This window comes from Pelodiscus sinensis, chromosome 4 (assembly GCF_052426305.1).
Source record: "Pelodiscus sinensis isolate ZL-2025 chromosome 4, ASM5242630v1, whole genome shotgun sequence".
NCBI classification, from domain to species: Eukaryota; Metazoa; Chordata; order Testudines; family Trionychidae; genus Pelodiscus; species Pelodiscus sinensis.
The window spans coordinates 128,554,525-128,582,282 of record NC_143055.1 but is presented as its reverse complement, the minus strand read 5'-3'; the positions used below and the strand labels follow the sequence as shown (position 1 = coordinate 128,582,282).

At 48.2% G+C, this 27,758-nt stretch overlaps 1 protein-coding gene across 4 annotated transcripts in view; it reads right to left on the bottom strand.

Moving 5' to 3' along the window:
* Window positions 1-26,933, bottom strand: part of SCARB2 (scavenger receptor class B member 2) — a 37,941-nt gene extending 11,008 nt beyond the window's left edge. For 2 of the 4 annotated variants that reach the window (XM_075929443.2, XM_075929444.2), the window contains exons 1-7: window positions 26,651-26,933; window positions 19,576-19,733; window positions 15,954-16,101; window positions 6,077-6,265; window positions 4,084-4,175; window positions 2,262-2,381; window positions 491-669 (exon numbers count right to left, since the gene is read on the bottom strand). In XM_075929443.2, coding sequence (XP_075785558.2) covers window positions 491-669; window positions 2,262-2,381; window positions 4,084-4,175; window positions 6,077-6,265; window positions 15,954-16,101; window positions 19,576-19,733; window positions 26,651-26,767 — 1,003 coding nt within the window. In that variant the 5' untranslated portion in view covers window positions 26,768-26,933. Of the gene's footprint in view, window positions 1-490; window positions 670-2,261; window positions 2,382-4,083; window positions 4,176-6,076; window positions 6,266-15,953; window positions 16,102-19,575; window positions 19,734-26,359; window positions 26,432-26,650 lie in introns of those variants that run through there. The other 2 variants (XM_075929442.2, XM_089778132.1) reach the window with 2 other exon arrangements.
* Window positions 26,934-27,758: the final 825 nt, after the last annotated feature.

Genomic DNA, 27,758 nt, shown 5'->3' with positions numbered 1-27,758 from the left:
TGAGGAACCGGGAGGGAACCAGAGGTGAGGAGCTGCTGGTTGTCTTGAGGCCATAAGGGGGTCACCAGAGCAGGGCTACTCACTGGCAGACCCCATCCTCACAGAGGGGAAATTCACCCAGTGCAGCCAGCAGGAGGCCTAGGGCTAATGTGGCATGTAGGCCCTATCCTGAATTTTGCCCACGACAGAGTGATTGTGCTGTGTAGAGAGTGGCTAGTGGTGACCCGTCCAACTCCTAGGACGCGCGCCAGACTCCAGCCTTTCAATGACGTCAAGTAGAACTCGAGCAGGTGGTATCTGCTAGTTCAGACCAGCTTTCTCCCCGACGGCCGCCTTTTAATCAACGCGGGGCTCGACTCAGACTCTCTCCGCTCCCGATGACGTCATGTAGCGCCGAGAGGCCTTGCCGCCGGACAGCCTCATGCCAACTGCCCCCCACGCATTTTAGCTAAAAGTGACCATGTGTTCCCCGCACACCTGGGCTACCTACCTTGCTTGCAGGCGCTGACGTTCAGGACACCCGAGCCGTGGCAGTTTCCCGCAGGCACACAGAATCCTGCATTGTCTGGGTTCACCGACACATTGGCAAACACCATGGGAGGGGGCACAAAGCGATAGGCAGAGATTCCAGAGACACTCACATAGCTATCAAAAGTCACATACAGCGATCTGGGGGGAAGAAAAGCAAGAATCCGAATTGGCATGCACAAAGACTTACACGCCTACATTGCACATCCCTCCCAGTGGCATCTGCCTTGCCCGTTTGGATTTACAGCAAGCTGAGGGCAGGACCCAAAGCCCACTGCAGTCAACAGATGCCTTGCCACTAATTAAGTGGCCTTCTTCATCGCATCACCTAGAGGTGTTTAAGTCTCGGCTTGACAAAGCCCTGGCCGGGTTGATTTAGTTGGGATTGGTCCTGCCTAGAGCAGGGGGCTGGACTTGATGACCTTCTGAGGTCTCTTCCAGTTCTATGTTTCTATGATCTGACCTCTCCTGCACAGACAATGTTCCTTTTGGGGGCTGGACTCTGTGACTTCCTGAGGTCTCTTCCAGCCCTAGGAGTTCATGAATTACAGTGACCTTTGGATCAGCTCTTGCTGTAGTGCTGCATGAAAAGGGTGAGCCTTTAAAATAAAAGGGAGGTTTGGGGATCCGGATGCCCAGCCTCAGAAGGATCCCTCAACTCCTCGCAAGTCTATCTTGTCAGCCAAAAGATTTTCAGTGGTGCTGCACCTGTGTGCGCCAAAGACCTCCCAACCATGATAGCGACAATGAAAAAAAATGCATGGGGGAGATAGTACCAGCAGGCCACAAAAAGGGCCTTTGAACTCTCCGTATTGTCTGGATTCATCTACTCTTCCTGCTTTAAAAAGATAATTTCATGTCAAGTTTGTGTTCAAATGAGATACCTAGGAGGGAAGGAGGCTAATAGGTAGAATGACAAGAAAACAAAAATCTCCCATGTGTCTAGACATGACATCACAGAAAGATGCATTCTGAAATGTCTTTAGCAAACTAGGAAGTGCAAGCGGATTTCACAAAGGGAGAGAAGTTTCAAGTATGTGGTATGCTCAGGCTGGCTCTTCTCATCCTGCTGAGTTAGGGTCTATAGGGTTGCCAGATACTTAAAAAAAAAACATGGCAGAAAAAAGTTGTTGAGAGAAAAAAAAAAACCCAGCACAAAAGAAAGGGACACTGCGCCTTTAAATTCCCATGCTCACTGTTTCTCCCTCTCCCCCCCTCGTCCCTAAGACATGGCAGAGGGGGAATGTCCCAAGCGGCCTTCCGTCCGAGAAAAACAGAAAATACATGTCCGGTATTTTCTGGTTTTTTTTTACTGGACAGAGGCCATCAATACCGGACGCCTGGCAACCCTAGTTAGGGAACTCACTCCCAGTGGTTAGTAATAGCCGTATTAGTCTGGTCTAGCTGAAACAAAAAACAGGACTATGTAGCACTTTAAGACTAACAAGATGGTTTATTAGGTGATGAGCTTTCGTGGGCCAGACCCACTTCCTCAGATCAAATTGTGGAAGAAAATTGGCACAACCAATTTTCTTCCACAATTTGATCTGAGGAAGTGGGTCTGGCCCACGAAAGCTCATCACCTAATAAACCACTGGTTAGTGTGAATTCATAAAGGACACAGGAATAGAGCTTGTTAAACATATCATTAAGGGGAAAAGATCTCAGCCGAAGCCTCAGAAGCGCCCAGTGTGAACCGTTTGATATGTTATGCTTGGAATTCCTCTCCTTACCTGCAGAAGTCAGAAGAAAAGACATAGATAGTTTCATCTGTGCTTATCAATGGGTGGAAAGTACTCCCATCTGTCCCATTGATCATATTACATGACTCTGTGGTCCACCAGTCCAGCGACCTGCAGGAAATGAAGTGGAGAGACGGAACGAAAGGGCCATAGGATTATTATAGAGCAATGGTGAGTTAATACCGCATGGCTAGCGAGGGTAGGAAAGGGAGGGTCTGTCTCTCAATCCCACACTGCAATTGGAGCTAGCCTGGCTAGAGCAACAAAGACACGGTGGCACAGGCTTCACAGCGCAGGGCAGGAATGGGAGTACGCCTGCCGGTATCTAGGTGGGCTTTTACAACCCATACTGGGGCCTACGCCATTGTGGCTTGACTGCTATTTTTAGCTGTGCTAGCTAGATTCAAGCTAATCCACCTATGTCTAGCTGCTATGTAATCAAAGCTCCGAGCGCAGAGCGGACTTATCCTTAGTGCAATCGGCAGTGCGTGCGGGGCTTAAGGTGCACGCAAATTACACTAACACTCCCTTTACGCTGGGGCCTTAGTGTAACTGAAAATCTGGCTCCAAGTATATTGCTCAAGCAAAAAGTTGCTGGCAAGCATTTTAATTAGCAGCGTGGCATTTTGGGTTATTCATTTTGGGCTTGTTTATAAGCCATACCACGTGCGGAGCAACTGTATAGGGAACTCCGATCTCTAGACTTACTGGGAGTAGATGCAGAGCAACAGGCAAGGCTATTTACTCAGAACAGCTAGGAATGGACTGAGCTTTGCCCTAGAGCAAGCTTGGGCTAAATACGGCCCGCAGGCCACCAAGCCACCGGATCCAGCCTGCGGAGGCAGCAGGGAGTCCCAGACAGGCTCACCATCTTGCCCCATGCAACGGGCAGAAACACGGGCTCTGTTTCTGTTTTGGAACTAGAGGGGAGTGGGGAAGTTTTAGGAGCCGCCCTGCCCCCGGCACATTCCCATTGGCCAGTTTCTGGCAGAAACCGGCCAATGGGAGCTGCTTGTTAGAACAATAGGCAGCTAAGAAGAATCAGGCTTCCTCTCCTGGGCTCAGTTATTGATGAAGCCCATGGCCACACAAGCAAGCTGGCTGGGAAATATTTTAAGCTCTGCAGGCGGGCTGGCTAATTTGGCAGCGGGCAAGTAAGTCTCTTGGCCACAGCCTGCTTCTGGCACCCCAGCCCTTTCCTGCCCCAACTCTCTGCGCCTCCGAAAGAGGAGGCTTTTCCGCCTAGACAGGGCCAAATGGCGAAAAAGCCTCTTCCAGAAAAACAATCAGAAAAAGCTACGCAAATTGTGGAGTGCAATGTGTGTAGCTTTTTCCGAATCAACCCAATAGTGTAGACCTAGCCTTAGACTCCCCCACAGCGGTATTTGAAGACCGTGGCATATCGTCTGCCCCCTGTGGTATCCGAATGCTATTGCGTACAGCCTCCATCAGCGTCACATCTGAAATGCCAGCAGCCATGACATCCCCCAAGGAGGGAGCAATGTATCTGGGGATGGGAGGCATAGCCACAATCCAGCTCCCTTTCTGCCTCAGCTGGGGGGCCCCAGGGCAATGGTGGAGAGAGTGGATTTGGCATCCATGTAAAGGGTTGAATAGTTGTTTTGCTCCCTCAGCACCCTTCAGGTGCATTCAGCCTGCCTCTGTCCTCTACAGGCAAAGGCTACCTGCTTGAGAGCTGGGGGGTTTTGAGATGGGCAGAGAGCTGCTTCTGGCTTCTTTGGAAACCACTGGTGCTCATCAGAAATGACCAGAGGAAGTTAGATGAGACTGTGGGAAACTTCTGAGAACTCACTCTTTTCCTCTCCACTGCACAATCTTCGAGAAGTTAAGGTAGTTCTTCTTCCCACTGAGAACCACATACTCGCCGTCATCCGTTCCGTTCATCTAGAAACACAGAAGAGTTTGTCTCCACAGTGCCAGTCCATTCACTCCCCAGGGCGGGGGTAGGGAAACTAAGGCCCAGGGGCTGGATGCGGCTCCTGAGGCGTGGTGCTCCACACCCGCAGCACTGGGGAGGCTGTGCTGGTGCTACACCCCCCCATCTCTCACCACACAGCTAGAGCACACATCATCTACTAGCCTGGGTCGCCCCAGGCTCTGGTGTGCGAGCTGTCTTTCTCCTTCTCAGGGCCAACTCAGTGACAGTTTGGGTTGTTTTTTTGGCTTGGGGTTTTTTGGTTGGTTTTTTTTTGCTTCTCACTGATGTGTGGGCCTCCAACTGATTTTTCTGTGGGTCAGTGGCCCGCTGGGGTTGCCAGGTGTCCGGTATTCACCTGGACAGTCCAGTATTTTTGCCTCCCGTCCAGTAAAAAAATTCAGAAAATACCAGATACCTGGGATGTGTGGTATTTTCTGATTTTTTCCCCGGCCAGGAGGCGAAAATGCCAGGTACCTGGCAATCCTACAACCACTCAGCACCCATCCTCCCCCCCGCCCTGAGCCCCCCGACCCCCAAAACCCCCAGTTCCCTTGCTTACCTGGTTCCACAAGGCTGCTGGCACAAAATGGCTGCCAGCAAAAAGACCAAGGGGAAGCAATGCCTCCCCTGGGTCTTAGTGCTCAACCACTCCCCTGTTCCTATCCCTGCACTCACTCTTAAAGGGGACATGCTGTTTAATGCTGTTTTATTTAATTTATTTATTTATTGCTTAATAAGTCTTGGAGTCCTCCCCCCTTTTTTTTCTTCAACAGAATTTTTTCCCGGTGGTTTTGTGTGTGTGTGTGTGTGTGTGGGGGGGGGGGGGTTGGTATTTTTGGTTCAACCATTTGGCCACCCTAGTGGCCCCTGACTCAGCAAAGGTTCCTCACCCCTGCCCTAGGGCATCTGGCTGATGCACCAGAGCAGGGTGGACAGTGTTTACTGCAGGGCCTCCCTGTTACTGTGCCTTGCACTCTGCTAGGGGCTGCATGAGGCAGATGTGGCTCACTACACAGCTTCCTGAATAGAAGAGACATGGGAGAAGCTGAGCTAGTTCGGAGACAGAGAAATCCTGAGGGGAGGAAACCAAGAACTAGCCTCTCTTCCCTTCAAATTGCTCACCGCATGAACCACTGCCTGGGATGAAGAGGCTGTAGATCATTTTAGTTTTGCAGCAGAGGTTTAAACTGGCTGCCCTTGGAAAATCAATAGCTTCAGGTCATGTTCAGAGAGTCCTGGGCTGCACTGAGCATGCCCCATGCAGTGAGAACCGTGCGGAACGGTCCAACCAGAGCATTCCAGACGTTTTCAAGGAGAGAGAAGGGGGTATCCAAGATATCCATGGGCCAAACCATAAAGAACTTTAGAGACTGAATCAACCCTCTGAATTGCAACCAGACACACACTGGCTGCCGGCGCAGTCTCTGGAACCCAGGTATTTGTGCGCTCCCGCAAGGGAAGGCTGTTAAGCAAATAGGCCGCCACATTCTGTCTCCGCTGAATTTTCCCAGTGGTTTTCGAGTCCCGCAGAGAGTGAATTAGAGGGGACAAAGGCATGAGCAACTGTGGTAAGGCCCATCTCTAAACTGCAACCTCGTTGCCAAACATGGGTGGGGAAAAAAGCAGATGTGCTGCTCTCCATGCAAGGACTCCGAACCACAAAAAGCAGGTGTTGTCCTTCAGCCGAGAAGAGGCAGCTATCCCCACTGTCCTCTCTCCAGTTGTTTCCTCACAACCTTTCCAAAATGCCAGCGCATGACCTCAATATGCCCTTTACCACTGGACCAGCAATTACAGCCCTAACCTTGCATCACTGAAGTGCCATTAATTTAAAGCCCTGGGAAGCAAGACATCATAAGCAAGTTACCTTATTGAACAGGCCAAACATGGGATCAATCTCCGGACGAAACATATGAAGGGTTGTCAAAAGTTTGTCTTTGTAGCCCCATAACAACTCATGGACAGTGTGTGTCATAAACAGGTGTTCTTGGTACAAGATTAGGAGCACCTCTACGGGAAACTGGAGAGAAGTTGATTTGGTCTGTTCCATGGCAGTCTGATATGAGAGATGAAACAAGGGCAATTTGATACAGTATTAAAATAAAATGCACACAGAAATACGAGAACAGTGCACAGGCATGCAGCATATTTTCAACCTTATGATTTAACAGAAACCGGTAATTTATGGGTCACTGGGATTCTTTTTATATTTTCTTATCAAGATATGCTTTCACAGGCCCCAATTCAGCAAAACATTTACGTGCTTGCTTAAATCCATCCCTATTCAATATAGCACGTAAGTTCCATTTAATTAAGTTAAGCCTATCCTTAAGAATGTACCTAAAGCAAAGCTGAATCAAGATGGTGTTTAAGCACGGTATGGTAACCTACTGGCCAGAATAATGGAGTTTTAGTTTCAAAATGTTGTGGCTCTGAGGCATTAAACCAAAGTACATGCAACAATGTTTAGTTAAACACAGCAGCCTATTTCCAGATAGGTGTTTGAATTTTAGTTTCAATGACTGAAATTAACAGAGCTGTGAAACCAAATGCAGATTACATCCTTTAAAAGGCAGCCAGTTCTCCAAAATACATGGCCTGGCTACATCAGTGCAAACAGCATATGCTGAACAGAAGGGAATTCATGTTCCCTGTAGCCTGTGGAACACTGAACTTTCTACAGCCCAATACTGTATAAGAAATGAAGTTAGACAGCTAGTTAAATGACAAATTTCTTATGTAAAAAAAGATCAAAACTGGCATAAGAACATGTTGGTACAAATGATTATTTATGGCAAAAGAATCACGCTCTCAACAATAGAAGGGTTGTTGCTAGCAAGTTTCTAGCCTGATTTTCCAGACAGGTGCACTCAAAAATTCTGCTCAAGGAACAGCGTTAGACAGACAGTGAAACAAACTACTTCCCTAGGTAGTCCACAATAGGGGTTTTATAGCATCAGTCTCAGAAGAAATCTTAGTTCACACAGGTCAGGAGAATCGTGCTGGCAGGAGCTACATTCAAATGCATGAACATGAATCACCCCTGTGTGGACTGGGCTAGAGTTATGCATGGTACAATTTTATTTTATGGTGTTTATTTTCAGTCATTTTCTTCAGTGCGTATCAATTTAAATTTTCACAGCTGTGGGAATGCCTGAGCGTATTTAAACTGGCTTCCCCTGGAAAATCAATAGCTTCACATTCTACTTTGGTCATGTTCAGAGAGTCTTGGACTGTACAGAGCATTTTTCCTATTTTGATTAGCGGCACATCTTGATTATTATCAATGGAAATAGTTTTCATTGGTGTAACCGGGCAGCTTGTGCCATGAGCTGGAGAGTGTGGGGCTAAGCCAACTTTGATACGGAAGGAGCTCATCTGAGGGGAATTCCCTATAACAGTGTTTCTTAAACTTTTTAAGACCGAGGAACACCAGACAATATTTTTTTTTAAATGAGGAACACCACTGATTTTTTGTTGAACCAAAAAAAAAAAAAAAAACCCAGTGTCTGGGGAAGCGGGGAGGGCGGGAGAGTTTTGGGGTTTTTTCCCCCACCTTAGTAAAAGTCATCTGCCCCTTTAAGGGTGACCATTTTAAACTGTTGTTCTCTGCGGCACACCTCCAACTGCCTCGCGGCACACTGGTTTAAGAAACACTGCCGTATAAAAAGCAGAGGGAAGATAAAGTTAAAGGGGAAGCCCAATGCGCCAATGGACACTACAGAGAGAGAGAAATAAAAAGACTCTTGCAGCTCCATGACACCAGTGAGTTTGGAGGGGAAAGCCCAGCGTGCAGGAGGCTGGTGGGGTAAGGAGGCAACGAGGGGTCTGTTTGGGACTGGAAGTCAGCCCCTGGAAGATCAGACTGGGACTGAAGAGCCCTGTGGGGTGAGAGAAAATGCCAGAGCTAAGTTGCTGGTGTGGACGTTTGTCTGGGACGCTGGGCTGTTGTGAATGAGTTCTAAGCTAGCCCCAGAAAGCTGCTGTGAGTTCTTAAAGGATAGCGCGCCTGCCTGTGCTGTGATACGCTATTTTTACAGCGCTAGGGCAAGCCCTGCTAACACAAGCCCATCGAGCCAGGCGGAGAGGATCGCCTTCACATACACAAAGGAGCATGAAGAGGGGGGAAAAACAGGCAGGGAGCCTCCAGGTGCCCCTGGCCAGGAGGAGATGCTCACTAAGCAGCCGTCCTTTTAAGCGGCTTTGTGTGAGTAGGGTGAAAATTGTGTTTGCCAGCATTTCCCAATACAAATCTTATCCTTCCAAGCCTAGCCGTCGTCTTTACAGTCTGGCAATCTGTCACAGCGGAGTGCATCAGTAAGGGGTCACGTTGAACACCACTCATGTAGTAACAAGGGCTATGTCTAGACTGCAGGCTTCTTTCGAAAGAGCCTCTTTCAAAAGATCGCGTCTAGACTGCAGGCGGATCTTTCGAAAGAGAAATCCGCTTTTTCAAAAGAGAGCACCCAGCGAGTCTGGATGCTCTCTTTCGAAGACGGCCTCTTTACATTGAAGAACGCCTTCCTTCGAAAGAGGAACTTTCGAAGGAAGGCGTTCTTCCTCGTGAAACGAGGTTTACCGCCATCGAAAGAAAAGCTGCGTTCTTTCGAAATAATTTCGAAAGAACGCGGCTTGAGTCTGGACGCAGGGGAAGTTTTTTCGGGAAAAGGCTACTTTTCCCGAAAAAACCCCTGAGTCTGGACACGGCCAAGGAGAAACAGCTGCACTAGCTGCAACTGGATAAAATTAACTTGCTACAGGGCTCCACTGTAGCTCGCCATTATGGAGTCAGACCTACGATCACGTACTCCTATTGTGTTGACACTCAGCAAAACAGAGTGAGTACCCCGCATGACTGGAGTCAGCGAGGTTACAACAGCGGGGAAGGGTGTGCAGGTCAGATTCAGACTGTAATGTGAAGTGTTAGAAACAGTAATAAGCCTGTGGTTTTATTTCTCTTTGCAACGATAAGTTGAACCTCCTAAATCCAGGGCTCTCTGGTCCAGCAACGTTGATGGTCTTGCAGGATCATAGACATTGCTGGACCAGAGAGCACCGGCACACGGGAGCCCAGCTGCGGGGAGCCCCAGCATTGGGATGAGCAAGCCCTGTCCCCAGGGACCCCCATCCCCGGGAAACTCCTGGCAGAGCAGGTCCATGGAAGCTGGGGAGCTCTGTTCCCAGAGTCCCAGCAGGCTGGCAGAAGCGGACCAGAGCTAAGCCCAAACCCTGTAGCAGCAGGGCTGCAGCAGAGCCAGATGGAGGGAGAGACAGTATCCTGAGAGGCTGGTAGCAGGGGACCTTCCCTGGTCTGACAAATTCCCTCATTCGGGATGAGTCAGGTCCCGAAGGTGCTGGACCAGGGAGGTCCAACCTGTATTATTCAAAGTTGTTAGAGACACAGAGCAAGCGAGGAAATATCTTTTATTGAGCCGTCTGTTGGTGAGAGGCGAGTTTTCATCCTTTCACACGGCACTTCTTCGAGTATGACTGTCTACGGTAGAAAGTTCGCCTCTCTTTGCAACAGAAGTTGGCTCAATAAAAGATACTACCTCGCCCATCTTATCTCGAATATCCTGGGACCCACCCAACTACAACAACACTGCACAGTCAAAGTTATCAGAGGCTGTTTTTATTGCTAAAAATACCTCCCACGACAGTGCAATTTCTACCTTTCCAAATCCCGCTCCCACTCTTAGGGTTACACTCTTCCTAAAACCCTCATTTTAAGGAGACTCACCACAGGACAAGCTCCTCCCTTACTTGTGCAGTTTGCAAATAACATTATGCCACTGGCTCGCCAGTAGCAAAACTATTCAGTGCTGAGTGTCAGAGAGCCAGCTCCTTCAGGAAAGGCGATGATGAGCTGGTCTATGCCATATCACTCCTAAGTATGCAAAATCCACACCTGAGCAAGGTACTTAAGCCAACCTACAGGCCCGCTGACATGGAGGGCAGGAAAGGGGGCAACTACCCCTGGGCCCAGCAGTTCAAAAGCAGAGCACACACTCCCACGCGGACGGAGCTGCCTGCTAGTGAGGTATCACGGACAGAGCAGTGCTGGGGAAAGGCAGGGTGAGCCAAGGGACCTCTGGCCTGAGTAACTCCAGGTGGAGTCCCAGCGAAAGAGCCTGAGGGGTACTAGGGAGGCAGCCAGGGCAGGCGAAGGCAGCAGCTCACACCCTCTTGCCTAGGATGAGTGGCCACTTCAGACTCAGTTTGCCCGTTGCAGGGCTAGATGATGATGAGCAGCGGGTCATTGAGGCAAGGGGGGCATAGGGGTTCCCTGAGGGGGAAGACCCCGGGGGTCCCCGCTGTGAGGCAGGAGCCTAAGGGAAAGGCACTACGGTCTGGGAGAGACACGGCTCCTGATAGAAGTCGGTAACAACAGGTGAGACGTCGGGGGAAGAGGGTGCTCTGGGGGCTAGTTTGAGCTAATGCCTGGAGCAACCAGCAGGAGGCGCTGCTGCAGTAAGTCACACACAGCTACACCCTCCTATTGCTGTAATGCCTCTCCACACTGAAGCCCTACAGTGGTATTTGACAGTGATGTATGAATGTCTTCAGGTGATCACCAGGCATATCCAACTCCACCACAACTAACCTGCTGCTTCCAGCTTCTGCCATGATCACTCACCAGAGTTCCCTGTCCTGTACTGTGAACTAGTGTCAGACCTAATGAAGTTACATTCTGGCACATGAGCTGAAGTTCCACCTGCTAATGCAAATTAACTCCCTTGAGAGTTGGGTTTTTTTAAGCTTTTTGGAGAAATGATCAGCTTCTGCATGAAAGAATTTTTATATTTTTTTTACATAAAAAGCCAGGAGAAACTTCTAAACCCCTTAAATCTTATTTTTAATAGTAAAGTTTTTTAATGTCAACCCCTCACCTGTGTAATTTGCTTCTACCCAGCTTCCTAACCCAAAACTGAAAAAGTAAAATCAGGCGGCTGAGCTACCAGGATTTATTATTCATAAGGTTTAGTCTAAAAGTGAGAGTATTCCAGTCTGTTCAATCTACTGCAGACCAGTCAGGAAAACAGCATCTTTTGTCTTGAGCAGCTGACACTGAAAAAGTGCTTGGGGTTTTTTTTGTTTGGGATTTGTTTGTTTTTGCAGTCCTTACCCATGCAAAACTGCTGCTGAAGACAATAGGAAATTGTGCCTGCATTTGCACTCTAGGAATGCACAAAACAAGGGACTAGATAGCAGACTTATCCAGTATACAATGTTTTTAGAGAGAAGTGAATCCCAAAGACCTATTAAAAGGCAGTAGCCACAACAGGGTGTCGCTCCCCACCCCACCCCCTTCATGTGCATACTGAACAATTCTAGGTGTGCAACACAGCGTTGACTCAAAATGTAGCCTACCAGGTTAAAGACTGAAACAAACCTCTGGGGCAACGGTTCTCACAATATATTTTTGGTGGCCCCAGAGTGTGGCCACCAACTCATGCAGGTGGCCAGTCTTGTACTTTTTCCTAAAATATGTAATGAACCTTAGGAGAAACAAATAGATGTGCACCTATCCACGTCCAAATCATTGGGGTTTCCTTATTGCTAGCGAGTAAGTCTGCTGTGAGGCGGGATATTAACAAACGTACGAGCATCGCTTTTCACAGCACGCTGACTTGCCCCAGCAAGCCCGGTGACAAATGAATCATAGAATACTAGGACTGGAAGGGACCTCGAGAAGTCATCGAATCCAGTCCCCTGCCCCCATTGCAGGACCAAATACTGTCTAGACCAGGGGTGTCCAAACTTTTTTCAAAGAGGGCCAGATTTGATGAAGTGAACATGCATGAGGGCCGACCATTTTGCCTGACATTCTTTGAACCATTAAAATTAAATGCAAGTTAACTATTTTATGCAAAGTTTATTGCAAACGGCATACTTTTCATTTCGTCACATGGATCACAAATCTAAACAGGTGTTAAATCACTCTGCCTTTCATATCTGAAGGCCAGATGAAAAAAAAATCCAGGAAGCTGAAATATATGTCAGGAACATTGTAAATACATTACATATTATTGGTAATAAAGATTGTCTGTCAACTTTTAAGTTCAAAAAATATGAACAGGAACATAACACCAAGTATACATGTTGTGTCCAAATATATTTATAACTGATTTAGACCAACTGACATTAACTGAGATTTTACAATGTATTCATCTCAATACATATGGATTCGTTGGGGGCCATAAAAGATAGATATTGCCAAATTACTTGTGGGGCCGTATTAAACCGGAACACGGGCCGCAATTGGCCCGCGGGCCGGACTTTGGACATGCCTGGTCTAGACCATCCCTGATAGACATTTATCTAACCTACTCTTAAATATCTCCACAGATGGAGATTCCACAACCTCCCTGGGCAACTTATTCCAGTGTTTGACTATCCTGACAGTTAGGAACTTTTTCCTAATGTCCAACCTAAACCTCCCTTGCTGCAGTTTAAGCCCATTGCTGCTTGTTCTATCCTCAGAGGCCAAGATGAACTAGTTTTCTCCCTCCTCCTTATGACACCCTTTTAGATATCTGAAAACTGCTATCATGGCCCCCCTCAATCTTCTCTTTTCTAAACTAAACAAACCCAATTCCCGCCTTCCCTCAGAGGTCATGTTCTCTAGACCTTTAATCATTCTCGTTGCTCTTCTCTGGACCCTCTCCAATTTCTCCACATCTTTCTTGCAATGCGGTGCTCTTGTACAAGGGGCTCTTGTACATTTCCAAGGAGGAATGCGGAACTCCATGTGCAGCCCTGAATCAGCAGCTAACTCCAGCCTGCGCACCCCGTGCCAGCTTTGAAATGTACAATAGTCCCTAGCGGGCGCTCTTGTACATTTCAAATCCTCAGCGCAGCATGGAGCCCGGGGTCAGCGAGGGATTCCGAGCTGATTCTGGGCTCCCAGCTGATCCGGGCTCCCCATGGCATTTCAGTGGAACCCAGGATTAGCTGGGGAGTTCCCAGCTGACCGCAGGCTCCACAGAGCCACTTTGAAATGCTGCCTCCGCGTTTCAAAGGGGCAGCCCCACACAGCTGTGTGGAGCTGCCCCTTTGAAGCACCCCTTTCCTCCCGCCCTTTGCTGATAGAGGCAGCAAGGAGGGGGGGGGGGGGGAGGGAAGGCAATTGACTAGTCCTTAACATCCTTAGTGTGGTCCCAGCATACTAGAGAGACAAGATGGGTGAGGGAATGTCTTTTAATGGGCCAACTTCTGTTGGTGAAAGGGACAAGCTTTCCTGTTTAGATGTGGTCAACACTAGGAAATCAGGGAGGTATAACTATTACTCAGAGGTCTGAAAAACCTACACCCTGAGCAATGCAGTTACACTGACCTGATCCTTGGTGTAGACAGTGCTAGGTCTACAGAAGTTGATCCAATAAGAGATTACCTCACTCACTTGTCTCTCTGGTATCCTGGGACTAACACGGCTACAACAGCAGTGTCACAACAAATCATAAGCCGGGGCTTTCTGCAGAGCCATATTTTCCTCTCTAGAGATTTGTTTCCATCCTCTTCCCGGTGGGAATTTTCCAGCCAGCACAGCTCCCTGCCTTACACTGCGATATTCCACTGAGCCCAGCTACTTAAACAGGCCAGCACCTGCACTTTGCTTTCCTCAAGGGCTGTGACCAGAGTATTGCCCACCACACAGCTTCTAAATATGCACCTATACACATCCAAATCATTGGCATTTCCATCCTTCTAAGCAAGCACATTTATTCTTAAGGCAAAAGCATTACAGAGAAAACACATGTCAAAAAGCTCACCAGAAGTCACCCCCAATCCAACCAAGGGCACTGGCCCAGACCCATTATGGGTTTTTCCCCCATGATTACAAGTCTTAGATCCAGAACTGCAACAGAGTGTGCAGATCAGCTGATTCTTTATACAGCTTAGGCCTTTGCTCTTGGTCTTCTGTAACAGGTAATCAGCAGACACAGACACTGCTTCAGATGTAGCTTCAAAAGACTGTAGAAATGTTTGATACCTACTTTACACTGATGAAACTGGCTGCAAAAGGGGCAGGGGATTTGGATTAATTTCTCTCGGTGGGTTCCCCAGGAAATCCACTTAATGCTTATTCTCCCAAACATCCACACTTGTCTAGACCATGTTCAGTAGTTTCTGGCATTCCCAAGTCTTACCTCAGTCACGCCTCCTCCTTAGAGAGGTTATATACAATCCTGGCCCATACTGATACACAAATGTAATAAAACAAGGTCTTTCAAAGGTACTGCAGGAAATGGTCCCGTCACAATGACAAGGGACGATATTCTTATAACACATAACCGTTAGGCAAAAAACTATTAAAATATTAACCATTATATCTGGTTTTTGAATATTTGTTCAGTACAAGTCCTGGCTTGACAGGCATCTCCAAGAGCTGTAGAACAGAATCAGACAATGGACTGGATTCTGTTACCCTGCACCTTCGGCAGCCAATTTCATCAGTGTAAAGTAGGTACAAAACATTCCTAGTGTGATTTGAACCGATGGGCATGCGTGACATAGTGGGGGTGTTGTCTGCTCTGTAACCTGGTGTCCCCCTGCACTGTGATGTGTGATTCCCACTGACTCACTCACACATGTATTAGCCCAGACAGCTAGGCCCAGCCTGACCAGATAACAAGGCGCTTCCCAGGCAGAGAGACAAAGGGAGGGAGGCGGAGACCAACACCAGGTTTCGGGGGAAGGGTCAGTTGCTAGCTGGGAACCATGGAGAAAACAGCCTACGTTGAGGGTCTAGGGATGACAATGGACCCCCTAGTCCAAGGGCTCTGAGGCATCCTGGCCCTGACTCCTGAAACCACATCACGTCTATGCCGTGCTGTACCCTGGAGAAGCAATAAACCCCCTCTATTCTACTGGCTGGCGGAGTCTGTTCTTGCTGCTACGGGGCTGCCGGATCAGGTGGAACCCCAACTCGCCATCACAACATGACTACATGAAGTGCAGGGCGATGGAGAATCAGGCTCCGTTCATTTAAGAGTACCCGAGGACTTCAGAGATCAAGTGCCTCTTTTTTAAAATGAGGTAATATCATATCCTTTAAAACAGGCATCTTAAACTCACAGCCTATGGCCCATCCAATGCAGCTGAAGGGGGGGTAGGTCTGTTCCAGTCCCTCTAGCCCTGCCTCTCCTGCTCGCTTCCTCCATTGCACCCCTTCTCCCAAGCCCCCTGACCTAGGGATTACCAGGAGGGCCTGGCATGAGGCATCCTCAGGGGAGGAGACTTGGGTGAAGGAGTGGAATGGAGGGGAGAGGGTGGAGCAGGAAGGAGCAGCATTTAGGTTTCTGGTATGGACACCTCCTCTCCCCTGGACGGGACTGTGAAAATGCTCAGTGAGTTTGAGACCCCGCTTTAAAATGATACAGTAGATCCTATGACAGGACTCCGAGAGCGGAGGTCCAGTGGTCTGAGCGGAGGGTTGGGATCCAGGAATGCCTAATTTCCAATCTGTTCTGACATGTTCTACCTCAGTGGCCTTTTAGCGTCTCTGATGCCAGTTCTCTGTCCATAAATGGGGATCATTCTTATCAATCTCAAGAAATTTTCATAAGAAGAAATTAGCTGGCGGTCACCAAGTGCTTTGAAGTTGAGAAATCCATGCATATAGGTAAAAATTGTAGTCATATGTCAGTAAGAGCCACTTGTTAGTAACATTCCAAACACGTGTCAGTAACATTCCAAACACATGTCAGTAACATTCCAGGCATACACACAATGGAACTCACCACTGCAGGAATGTTTACTGTCCTGATCAGATCAACTTCAGGGTCTCCAACAGACATATCCGGTTCAAACACATACGTCTTTGGGTTCACAGAAGAGACTCTGGTGTCATTGTCCAAAATATGAACATTTGCTCTTGGCCTGTACTCTCTGGGAGACAGAAAATTTGGGCTCTTAAGGAAATCTTTGCAATGGTACAAATTACTAGCACATTTACGCGGCGTTGCTCGGATCCTTAAGGAGGGGCTCAGGGAAGGGGGATTGGGAGGTGCAAGAGTCAGGATTTTATGAGAATCAATCCCATTCCAGGCACTTCCCATTTTCCTGGAACAACCAAACCCTTCACCTTGCTTTATGTTATGACAAGAAGAAGCTGCATATCACATCCGGCAGTCCTAGCTCTTACTATTTAGGAGGAGTTCTTGAACAGTCAGACATACAGACAAACTCTCTGAAATACATAGTAGATAGCTGCAGAACTCCCGCTTTAAATGCGTAAAGAGAAAGGGTGAGATTTTCACAAGCACTCAGCACTGGCCAAACTCTGCTCTCCCTGAAGTGGGAAAACTCCCTTTGGGACGAGTGAGGTCAATGCTGAGCAATTTTACAATCCTGTTCACCCACCAGCGTTCTTAATGCAGTCTAGTGAAGTTTCCTTATTTTTTTTCTTTTGCTTTATAAATGACAACGTGAAAAGAGGAGAGGTTAGCCCAAAACCACCCAAAAGGATGTAAAGGCCCAGAATAAGATTCTGCTTGTGAAATATGGATTGAAAACGACACTTTTGCCTCTTCACTATGGGCAAAATTCGCTCCTTCTGTACAGAAGACGCATACTGTACAAAGCATATGCACCAATTAAGCCTCATCCCCAGATCCAAGGCCAACTGACACCAACAGAGAAGTCCTTCCACTGACTCTCAGTGCTCTTTGGATCAGGTACAATGGAGTTAAGTGAGATGAGTGTGTGGAACAGGCCATATGCTGGTCCCTGCACCCCAGCTGAAACTCTGGTCTGGCTGTAGTCCACTGGATTGTTCCACTGATTTCTATGAGCCCAGGATTTCACCTCTATAATACTGTTTACCATCCCAAGCAGCAGATATCCTGGGATTGCTCATAAACAAGACTAGCACACAAAGGGTGGAATGCTGCCAGCTGATTTAATCAGAATTCCAGTTTTCATTGATTTTGAAATATACGCCCCACCCTTGTACAAACTTTAGCAGCCATCATCTCTCAAACAATATACAAGTTGAATTCTCTGGTTTGGCACCGGTCAGATCCTGAGGGTGCCGGACTAGAGAGGTTCAACCTGTATGCTTAAATAGTGTAGCACTAGCTTTCCCAATTTCCAAATTAACAGTGCACAGAACTGTTGCAGAAAAAGAAAGAGATGTAAATGTTAGGCTATATGTTTGCTAGTATTTCTTTATAGCTGTGTAAGAATTTGATTACATCTCACCAACTGCTCACTAGGGATGTTAAAACGAGTCTAATTAAGTAATCATGTAGCCGCTGAATATTGCAGCGCTTACACAGTTACACGCGGGGCAGCAGTTGACTCCCTGGGAGCCGGTGCGTGTGGGAAACAGGCTTATAAGCACTTGTAGGGGGCTCCCAATTTCCATGTCATAATCAGTCTGAGATGTCTCCCATTCCTAAGGGACTTGGATGTGAAAATAAAACTCACCCCTTAGGATTCCCAGGGTTGAGTCTCAGAGATAAAAGAGGAAAGTCTTCAATGTGGCAAGAGCAGATAAAATTAAGGAGCGTTTTGGAGCTCAGCAAGTTTGGACAGATGAGCAGGCTGTGCTTTCCCATAAATTACTCTTTGATCTCTGTCCTGTAAAACCAGTAAATATGGTTTCAGATGACTAGAGAGACAGTCTCTAGTACAATTTTTGGCTAGATTTGAATTTTCAGTGTACAATGACAACAGTCCTTCTCTTGTCCCTGTGTTTACTAGGTTTACAGTCTGTGGATCAAAAACATGATTTGTTTTAAAGCTGCATCATCTCTCCAGCATGCTGAGTTTCCAAACAGCCCTTTAGCGTTGTCCAATCTTGTTTACGTCCGTCATAACGCTGCTACCCCTCTGCACAATTTCAGAGACCGTCCGATACCAAGCCAGACTGCACTGTCCCCCAAAACACACATGCACATGCTTAGTTTTAAGCATGGTTTAAGCACTCGTGAGCTTAAAGATAAGCATGCACTTCTGTGCTTTGCTGGCTTGTGGCCTGAGCAAGGAGCTTAATGCTTCTCCTCCACCCCAGTGGGCAGCAGCCTATAATGGCCGGCATGTGACTCAGCTGGTGCTGTCAGCAACCCACAGCCCTGGCAGTGCCAATCGATCTGCTGGAAAATAGAAGTTGGCTTCCAGGGTTTGTTGCTCTCTCAGACCGAGCCAGGCACAACGCCGTCCTGCTCAGACAAGTCAACATCGGGCAAGCCAAACAAAAGGGAGAGGGAGAGTGAATCACAGATCTTTGAAATGTGCAGCCTGGCTTATCTGCATCATTTACAAGTAACTGAGACAGGCTGCACCACCCAGCCCCACCTCTGGCACGTTGACTGCAAAATTACATGTCATGGGAGAGCCCATGCTGTGTTTCTCCACATGCCTCCGCCTGATCCACCAGCCCCTCTCCGATTCTCCAATAGGGATGTTAAATATCAGTTAACGGAACAGTCGATTAACCTCACGGATTCTTATCGGTTACTCACCTAGTCTATGGTCCACAGAGGCAGCACTCAATGTGTTCCAGCCCCACTCCCAAGGAGCCCCCTGCCACGCCACACTGCTGCCTCTGTATCGGAGGCAGCAGTGCGGGGTGCCAGGCGGGAGCTGGTCTGCGAGGGGAGCCAGTTTAAAAACCAGCTCCCCTCGTGAACTGACTGCCTGTCGCCCTGCGCTGCTGCCTCTGGTACAGAGGCAGCAGTGCGGGGTGGCAGCAGCCCTTTCCCAGGAGGGCTGAGCTCCCAGACCCAGCATGAGCCAGAACTGAGCTGGGCTGCCAGCCTACCTGGCTCCTAATACACTTTAAATGCAGAGCTGCAGCGGGGGTAGGTCCCAGGCCCAGACCAAGCAAAACCTAGCCAGGCTGCTGGCCAGCCTGCTAAAAAATGTACTGTCAAGGGAGTGAGGGGGAATGCACATAGTCTATAGCATTAAACTATAAGCTTTTGCTTATCAGTTAATCAACTACACGATTACAGCCCTATTCTCCATCCCAAATTCCTCTGGGGCCAGTGGGCCTTGGCAAAGACTGAATCCTCATTGTACCCTTCCCCCACTGGAAAGGTCTCCATTCCGTCTTGACTTGCTAGCTTGTGCCGCCGCACAAATGTGTGACAAGGAGGAGGCAGCCAGGGATGTGCCATGAGGAGTAGGAGGTGGGGGATTCTGTGCCACTTCACATAGGGCCCTATAAAAACTAGAGCCCTGTTTATCTGTCTGACACACGAGCATCTCTGACCTAGAACATCCTTCCTCCCTTGAATACACACTCCAGCACATGCCAACAGGCTTTTTTCTAAGAAACCGGTCAGGGGATCGATGTTCTCACCCCAACCCTCCCAACTTTTACTTTTGCAAAGAAAGCAAGGGACGTAGACTTACCTGTAGGTGTACGGCCCTATTTCTTCCACAAAAGGCATATCTCCATTGACCACTTCTAATGGGTTGGTCACGTTAAAAAAATAGAACTGCATATAGACTGGGGGAGGAGGGTCTTCCCAGAGGTTAAAGGTTTCTGTGCCATTCTGTAATACTGTTTCCTACAAAAACAAAAAATCAAATCACACAATTGCTGGGCATTCTGTGTATGACAGAGAAGAAACGGACTCGTGATCTGCCCTTTGACCGAGACTGATAAGGCAGTGGCCTTGCAAATACGTCTCTATGGGTTTAACTTGCAGCATGAGTAGTCCCTCTGAAATCAAACACGCGCATTAGCCTTTGCAAGATGGGGGTCTAGAACTGTCGGAATTCTCAGCCTCGTTCCCTCAAACGTTTGTCTCTTAAATTCCGTGGCATGTAGACCGACCACCCAGAGCACAATGAACGATGTTGGTTTCCATACCAGCCAATACTGGCTACTGAGGTTCAGCAAAGCCTGTAAGTAGGTGTCAGAAAACAGGTATCGTAAATCTACGGATCACCGGGCTTAACAGTGAGGCATAGAGCATTGTGAAGTCCTAAGAAGGGGGTGACTAGAACCAACTCTATATACATAAATGCAACTCAGAATCTAAATAAACTGAGGGGGGGGGGGGTTGCCATCTTATTACACGTCAGATGTGGTTATATGGCAGTGACATGCGTTAAGCGTTCTTGTTACAAATGACCAGGTATAACCTGCAAATATCCCACCAGTAGGCACCCTGGGATTGTAGGAAAGGAGCTGCAGTGGAATTTAGGTGGGTAAGGTTTCCAATCTGACCAGAGATTCTAAGTTCATCCTCATCATCCCAGGTTACAAGTGAGTAGAACCATAAGATTCCCCCTCATGAGGGTCCACAGGCAATCGACAGCAGTCACACTTGAAATGAGGAAATGCAATGAAAATCAATTTTATTGCCACGGGAATAACAATTACAAAAACCACAAAGAGTACAGCAGTAAGAACACAGATTAACTGGTTTCTTCCCAAATGGCATAAACTAAAACGTATCTAAGTACAGGCAGTCCCCGACTTACGCGGATCCGACATACGTCGGATCCGCACTTACGAACGGGGCTTTCTCGCCCCGGAGGTCGAGGTGGCGGATTGCTACCTGCGAGCTCCGGGGCGAGAAAGCCCCGTTCGTAAGCTGCTCCGGTGCCCCTGGTCTGCTGGAGACCGTCTCCAGCAGACCAGGGGCACCGGGCGGGTTCCCGCGCTTCTGAGGCTTTGCCAGAGCAAAGCCTCAGAAGCGCGGGAACCGCTGCTGCTGCCGCTTGAGACCCGGTGCCTGTGGTCTGCTGGGGACCGTCCCCAGTAGACCACAGGCACTGGGACTGAAGCCGCAGCCGCGGGGGGGGGGGGGGGGGTCCCGCGCCTCTGAGACTTTGCCAGAGCAAAGCCTCAGAGGCGCGGCACCCCGCTGCCGCTGCTGCTCTGCTCCCCGTGTCCCTGGTCTGCTGGGGGGGGGGGGGGGCGCGGATAGTGTGCCCCCCCAGCAGACCAGGCTTTTGTTTTGGACCCTGGAGCAGAGCAGCTGGGGCGCTGCGGATTGGTCCTGCAGCACCCGCTCTGGGCACTACTGGACCAACCCGGCAGCACCCCAGCTGCTCTGCCCCAGGTCCTGATTCAGCCGCTGCTGGTCAGTTTCAGCAGTGGCTGAATCAGGACGCCTGGGGCAGAGCAGCTGGGGTGCTGCTGGGTTGGTCCAGTAGCGCCGCTGCTGAAACTGACCCCCAGTTCTGACTTACATACAGCTTCAACTTAAGAACCCCAAGCTTCCCCAAGTCAGCTGCTGCTGAAACTGATGAGCGCTGATTACAGGAAGCCTGGGGCAGAGTTGCTGTGCCCGGGCTTCCTGGAATCAGCGCTGGTCAGTTTCAGCAGCGGCTGACTTGGGGAAGCTTGGGGTTCTTAAGTTGAATCTGTATGTAAGTCAGAACTGGCAGTCAGTTTCAGCAGCGGCTGAATCTGGACGCCAGTTCCGACTTACATACAGATTCAACTTAAGAACAAACCTACAGTCCCTATCTTGTACGTAACCCGGGGACTGCCTGTATACAGATACTAATTCTTTAACAGCATTTCATACCCACAGGATCTTATTTTCCCCAAGGCTGGGTGTGGAAAGACCAGCCTCCTTTCACCTGAAAGGCCTTGGAGCAGGTGTAGTATATGACACTGAGATACTTAAAAGCAAGACTTAAATACAAACTATAAGAAGCAAGATAGAAATAGGACGATAGAATAGAGATAAGTATTTGGTTTCTGACCTTAAGAGAAAACAAGTAACACTCCAGAGCAGACTCTGTCAGCAAAAGCTGCTGCAGCCCCAACTTCCCAATTCCTGGGCTTATATCGCCCTTTTGGTGCCAAAATGTCCAGGATGTTCAACCCTTTGCCCAAAGCTGGGCTTTGTAAGATTTCTGTGGGTGCTTATACCTGCTTGGAAGGAACAGGGGGCAGCCTATAAATATGCATGAGAAAGAAGTAACATTTTCTTGGGCCAAATCCCAGAACAGTCAGAAAGACTGGGAACCTGCCGTGAGATCCAGGAAATCTGGCATCTCAGCTTTGCGGAAGAAAGAAAAATTAGATGGTGGATTCTGCTTATTGGTTTCGATCAGAATTAAGTAATGGCCTGTCAAACCAACTGCAAAAGCTCTTACCTAATATATATCTTGAAAAATAACAAAAAATAAGTCTTAACTTATCCTCAACTACCATATTCCTACTAAAGCAATCGTACAGAAAATTTAATTCTGTAGGCCCCTTGCATTACTAGCATGCTATCAAAATATATCAAGAAAAACAGGTTAGGATAGGACAGATAAAGCGTGGCAGGCAACAAGGTCTCTAATTCAGAGACAAGCGGAGGTGGTGGGGAGGCAGGAACAGAAACAACTAGCTACACTGGGATTTTTCAAACCCTTTGTTACAGTTTTCTACTTGGAACGATTCCTAAAACTGCACTGCACTTGTAAAAATAGGGACAAAGGATTAAGGGCCCCCCTGTCCCCACAGAGAGATGCTGATCCTGCAAGGGAATGCTAAATTAAATGAGTTCTGCTGAGTCACCAAGGCAAGTGGATTTCATCCTCTGTGGATACAGAGAAGTGGGAGAGGACATCTAGAGATGGAGGATGTGGCATCTGTAGCAAAGGCCTGAGAGTGGCACCAAGCTCAAAGAAGAGAGAAACTGCACTTGGTATTATTGTTAATTTCTTTGCTAATAAATCCAACTCCAGCAAAAGGGTGTAAGTTTTGACTCTGTACTTTGTTTTAGGTCAGCCTGGGAGAGTACTTATTCTCAGCCCCAATCCTACACTTTACTGAGAGTCCTTACCAGGCCTTAACATCTGTTCCAGCAAAATCCCTGGGGGGACATGGGGCCCTTTTCCACCCACCCCCATTAAGGATTTTCCTAACAAACAATGAGAAAACACACACACACACAAATCCATCAGCTAGCAGGTCATCTTGTATTCTACAGAGGTCTATATTAAATGTCCATAAACCCCTACATTCTTGTACAATCACTTAACCATTGTATCAGCAATCCATCTATCATCAGGGGGTGGGGTGCAGAACTCCACCTTTGTACAGCTCCTCTAGAAACATGGTCTACAAGTCTCATTCCAAAAGTGTTCATTGTGTTTTGAAAGTGACATTACAGTTATGATGCAGTAGTTCTATAAAAAGAGAAAATAAATCAATATTGGGAAAAATGGTCTCAGAGCCACTGAAGTCAATGCGAGGATAAATCTGTCCACTAAATAAAACTGCTTAAGAAAAAAAGCACAAAGAAAACTACATAGTCAGAGCTACATCACCAGGAAGCAGAAGAAGGGAAAATAATTTGCAACTAAATGGATCACATTTACACTCGCTCCTTTTATTCTTCTGGGAAAACACATTACATATTGTAAATACAAGCTCTAAACCAGACAAGCCTGGAGAACTGTTCTCATAGGATCTTAATTTCGTCAACATCATTTGTTTCTCAGACACATTCGCATCTCCCAGCTTCGGTTTCTGTTTCCAGAGTGGTCACATGGATAGAATTGATCGTGTGGCAGAAAGATGAGCCTAGGATGGCCACAATATTTCGGAGTGGGAAAGCAAGCTGGCCCAGATCCTCCAAGGTGTCTGGGCACCTAACTCCCACGGAAACCAATGGGTGTTAGGTAAACCCCAAGTACATGGAACAAAGGATTAAGGGCACGTTTCAGTCTGGAAGTGTTGCATGGAACACCCTCCCCTGCTTGGCATTAAGAAATGTTAGTCCTTCAAAGGAATGCTGAATTAAATGGATTCTGCTGATCCACCAAAGCAAGTGGATTTCTGACTTCTGTGGATCTAAAGGAGGTGGGAATGGACATCTAGAGATGGACGGTGTACAGTCAGTGGCAAACAGTCCTAAGATAGACTATCTGGCCCGTCATGGCAAATGAGTGACCCCCAAAGAAGCCAAGCCGTGCCACCCCCCACAAGGATATGAGTGGTGTGGCCCTGGAGCACAGGCTTATCAGTTAATCATGTAACCGACTACATGCTGACATCCCTGCTCAGTGCAAAGGAATAATGTCATACTTCTCGAAAGTTCCTATGTGACCTACATACCTAATTCTCACTGAAAGACACTGGGACGTAGGCGCACCAGTCACTAAAGCGCTTTTGAAAAATTTCCCCTATGCCTACCAACTTTATTTGTGCATAAGCTTAACCTCCACTCACAATTTCAAATATCTCTGTACTCCTTGCTATGTGCTGCACAAGGACTAGTGGGATCAAGATAGATTTTCTCCTTCTTCCTCCCCATCATTAACCCAGTATGGAGGAGACTAAGGCCTGGTCTACACACAAATTTGCACTGTTGTTATGTGATTCTTATATTGGTGGCACTTTGCATGTCGATTCTCCTGTATCAGTTTCGACCTGTCTAATATCCATTGAGCTTGCATTGGTAAATGTACAGGCTCAAGCTAAACTCACGTAATCAGTTGTAAACAAACTGCAGAGAACAAGTAGCTCAGTTAAAATGATTTAAGTTAAACTAGTTCACTGTCTGCCTTTACACACATCTTTTGTCAACACCACTAACAACAGTACCACACAGTGCTTAGTAGCATGGTCTGGCTTTCAGGACACTTAGTTTCCATTCCCAGCTATGCCCTTTGGATCATGGTTGGAGATGGACACATCGTTTCATCTTTCTGCACCTCAGCTTCCCCATCTGAAAAGTGGAAATGACAATCCCCACTCTGCTTTGTGATCTAGAATTGAAAAGCACTGTTTTGTAACCAAACATTATTAACGGTTATCACTATTAAGTCTGATATCAGTAAGTAATGAGTCTTCCTGTAACTGCTTTCTAACAGTAACAGCTAATCCAATTGATCCATCTTGATTAATGGCTAGAAACTCTGGATAACAACCATTCAAAAACAAAGGAGAGACTGGAGGGGAGAACAAATGATTTTAAAAAAACAATATGATAAGTAATTTAGGAATTATTTTAAATGCTTTTTTAAAAAATGATACCCAACTGCTGAAGTTTAAAATACAGAATATTTTTAATGATTTGCCATGGATCACACCATTAATATATTAGCCTGTCACCAAATAAAACATTTAGCCAAACAAGAGTCTGGAAAAGCTGAGAGGTTTCAGAGGGGTAAATAGGTTAGTCTGTTTAAAAGTCTTAGGGGGTAGTCTTGTTAGTCCACAACTTTAAAAGAACGACTAGTTCTGTATCTGCAAAAACAGCAAGGAGTCCTGTGGCATCTTAAAGTCTAACAGATTTGTTTAAAATAAATCAGTTAGTCATTAAGATATCACAGGACTCGTCGTTTTTGAAAAGTTGAGAGAAATGTATTGGCAAACATGCCAGAATTATTCAAGATGGCTACATCTAGACTGGCATGATTTTGCGGAAATACTTTTAATGGAAGTTTTTCCGTTAAAAGTATTTCCGCAAAAGAGCATCTAGATTGGCAAGGATGCTTTTGCGCAAAAAGTGCTTTTGTGCAAAAGCATCCTTGGCCAGTCCAGACGCAATTTTGCACAAGAAAGCCCCAATTGCCATTTTAGCCGTCGGGGCTTTTTTGCGCCAAACAATTCTTCCCTGTCTACACTGGCCCTCTTGCGCAAGTATTCTTGCTCAAGAGGGCTTTTTCCCAAGCGGGAGCGTGAAAGTATTTGCACAAGAAGCACTGCTTTTGTACATTACAAAGTCAGTGCTCTTGCGCAAATTCAAGGGGCCAGTGTAGACAGCTGGCAAGTTTTTGCACAAAAGCAGCTGCTTTTGCGCAAAATCTTGCCAGTCTAGACGCACCCGATCAGTGTCACCAGGCTCATATAACATGGACTGGAAATAGTCCCGCAGCACCTTAGAGACAAACAAAACATGTAGATGGTATCAAGAGCTTTGGTGGGCACAGCCCACTTCTTCAGACGAAACATAACATGAACTGTAAGTCAGCAAATGGGTAAAGCTCTATGCTATCCATGCTGTATGCTCTCCACCACTTTGGAGTGTGCCCCTTAATTACAGTTATTAAAGTTAGTTGCCCACGATTACATTTTACACTATTTTAAAACCAAACGCCTCACAGTTAAGGCGTCTGCAGGGACGGGGGAGGTGGCTACAGCAAGATTTTTTTGGCGCCTGCCGCCTCAAAAAGATGTTTGCCGTCTTTCAACAGGGCGCTCAAACCGAGCCGGGGTGTTCTTGTTTACCTCGCTGCAGCTCCCGGGCAGGGCCGCCCCTCTGGCTCTCACAGGGACGGATTTCATAGCGCTGCTGCCCACCCCCGCGGGAAGGGACCCGGGGGATGCTTTGCCTCTCTGCGCCAGGCTCGGGGGGCAGCAATCGAGCTCCGGCCCCAGGCTCGCCCCCAGGCTCGCCCCAGCCCCCCCCCGCCTCGCTGTTTCTCCAGCCAGCCCAGGCCGCCTGCGCCTCGCCAAGCGCCGCGGCGCTGGCACCGGCGCGCCCCGAGCGGTGCGCGCAGGACGGGGCGGGCGCCTCACCTCTTTCACCTGCTGCTCCACGGCTTTGTGGAAGACGCGCGCCACCAGCAAGGAGACGCTGGCGATGAGCAGGGTCATGGAGAGCAGCCCCGCGGCGGAGAGGCAGAGCTTCCTCATGGCGGGGGCTCGGGAGGCGGCCGGGCACGCACACTGCCGGGCAGCGGGAGAGCAGCCTGCCGCCGCCTCTCTCCGCCCACGCCAGGGCGCCGGGCGAGCGGGGTGCGGCGCTGCGCCTGCCCGGGGAAAGGATGCTCCGGGTTTCGTTTTCCCAGCGCGCAGGGCAGTGACGCTAGCAAGCGGCTGAGGTCAGCTGTTCCCCGGCCCGGGGCCTCCCCCCGCAGCGCTGCCCTAGCAGGGCCGGGAAGCAAAGTGGGGATGTGGGGGGTCTGGCCCCTCTTCCTCTAGCCTGGCTCGAATTGCAGCCTGGCTAGCTGGGGGGTTGCAATCCAGCGCGGAGTGCGCGGGCCAAGTCTGTGGCAGGCCTCTGGGAAAGAGGGGGGCGCTGGGGGAGGTGGATGGCTGATCCAGACTGGCCAGTCCTCTGTATTGTTCTGCAGGTTGCATTTTTAAAGCAATCGGCTCAGGGTCACTGTGGCTTCATTTCTGGCAGAGGTGACCGTAAGCGGGTGGGTGGGCAGCTGGCTGAGCTGCCGCAAAAGCCAGCAGGGAGCTATTTAAAGAGCTGGTGGGGACCCCGAGGTTTGAAATAGGACGGTACGTGTAAGAAATGTTAAGTTACCGTCACTGCTGATTTATGGAGACTGGTTTTGCTAGTGCTGGGAGAGCCAGTTTGTCAGGGTGAGGTCAATCCATTTGAGAGAGACAAAAATCCACCGGGATGACTCCCGGCACTAGGTAGACTCCCTGTGAAGACGCGTTTTCATTTGTCTCCCTTGAGCCTGAGTGATGGTGACAATGTCAGCACCCACACAGACATGAAGAGCTTGAGAACTGTACACTGTTTCCTTGGAGCTGGTCCATGTTACAAAATTAGAGCTGCCTCACTATATACCTAAGGTCTGTGAAAAATCTCCTGCCCTGTGTGAGGTAATTAAACCAACCTAAGCTCTGGTCTAGACACCTCTTGATCCACAGATGAATCTTCTGT